A 1,084-nucleotide genomic window follows, 5' to 3' on the forward strand; every position below is an offset into this window, starting at 1 on the left:
CACCCCAGAGAGCTGCTGGACTGGCATGAAAGTGGGCAGGCGAGGGATAATAGCTTTGTTTGGAATCAAAAATCTACATCAGAGCACTTTTTCCCCTCATTTTATTATTGTTATCTTCCAGATGGGGATGTTCTTCGTGGCTCTGATCATGGCAGGCCTGAACGCTCAGTGGTTTGGCCCAGCAGCCACAGAGGTAATGTTTCAGTTGAGGGCGGTGGAAGAGGAGCACGGCCTGGGGAACCAGATCGGCTTGGGCAGCCAGAGAGAGGAATACGCTAAGCTGAAGGAGAAGGACCCAAAGTACAGAGCCTCCAAGAAAACGTTTGGACTTTACCACGGCCTGTCCAACCTCTGTAACCTGATAGGCTTCATCTGCATCACAACCAATCTGATCTACACAGCTCTGAAACTTTCCACCATCTAATGAGGAGGAAAATACAGGAGATACAGACATTAATGCTGCACCTTGAAAAAGGATCTACAGACTGAAACTCTTCCACATTTTGTTTTTGCATAACCACAAACCTCAAGGTATTTATTGGGATTTTAAACAACAAATCAACTCAAAGTGGTGAATACTGGAGAAGGAAAATGTTATGGCAGACATGCAAACCTATCAAAACATGGCCGTCCACCTAAACTGAGAGGCTAGAAAACTATTAAAGTAGTCTTTAACGAATGTTACCTGCATCTGTTAGATGGGTAACAGGTCAAAGGTCGAGTCTCCTCCTGAATGTTCCAGCTTCTACAGTTCGGTTTTATGGCCCCTATTTGATTAAAGCTGGTGACAGAGGCCACCAGATAGTCAGGAAAAGTCTCCATTGGTCTGTGCTAGTTAGTGCTATGAGATAGAACGACGATTCAGCCTAAAAACTGAGTAGTGTGAGAGAAAGTGAGGACCAGGATGTTAAAAATGCTCTGCTGAATCTAAATGCAGTCTGGCAATATGGACTGATCACAGACCAACATAAGGAAGCTGCTACCAGCAGCTAAAAGCCTTATTTAGAGTCTCAACACAGTGCATATGTAAAAAAAACCGGAGGCATAATAGAAATGTCAGCTAACTCATTTAAAAAAGAAGCAA

At 43.9% G+C, this 1,084-nt stretch overlaps 1 protein-coding gene across 1 annotated transcript; it reads left to right on the forward strand.

The window, feature by feature from the left end:
- Positions 1-1,078, forward strand: tmem205 (transmembrane protein 205; the record flags this gene model as incomplete). Its single annotated transcript, XM_015393254.1, has 2 exons — positions 1-39; positions 122-1,078. Coding segments are annotated over 2 exons (342 nt in total), but the record flags the coding sequence as incomplete, so codon positions are not given.
- Between the last annotated feature and the right edge of the window lie 6 nt (positions 1,079-1,084).

The sequence above is a fragment of the Cyprinodon variegatus genome, unplaced genomic scaffold (assembly GCF_000732505.1).
Source record: "Cyprinodon variegatus isolate N-32 unplaced genomic scaffold, C_variegatus-1.0 Scaffold632, whole genome shotgun sequence".
In the NCBI taxonomy this organism is placed as follows: Eukaryota; Metazoa; Chordata; class Actinopteri; order Cyprinodontiformes; family Cyprinodontidae; genus Cyprinodon; species Cyprinodon variegatus.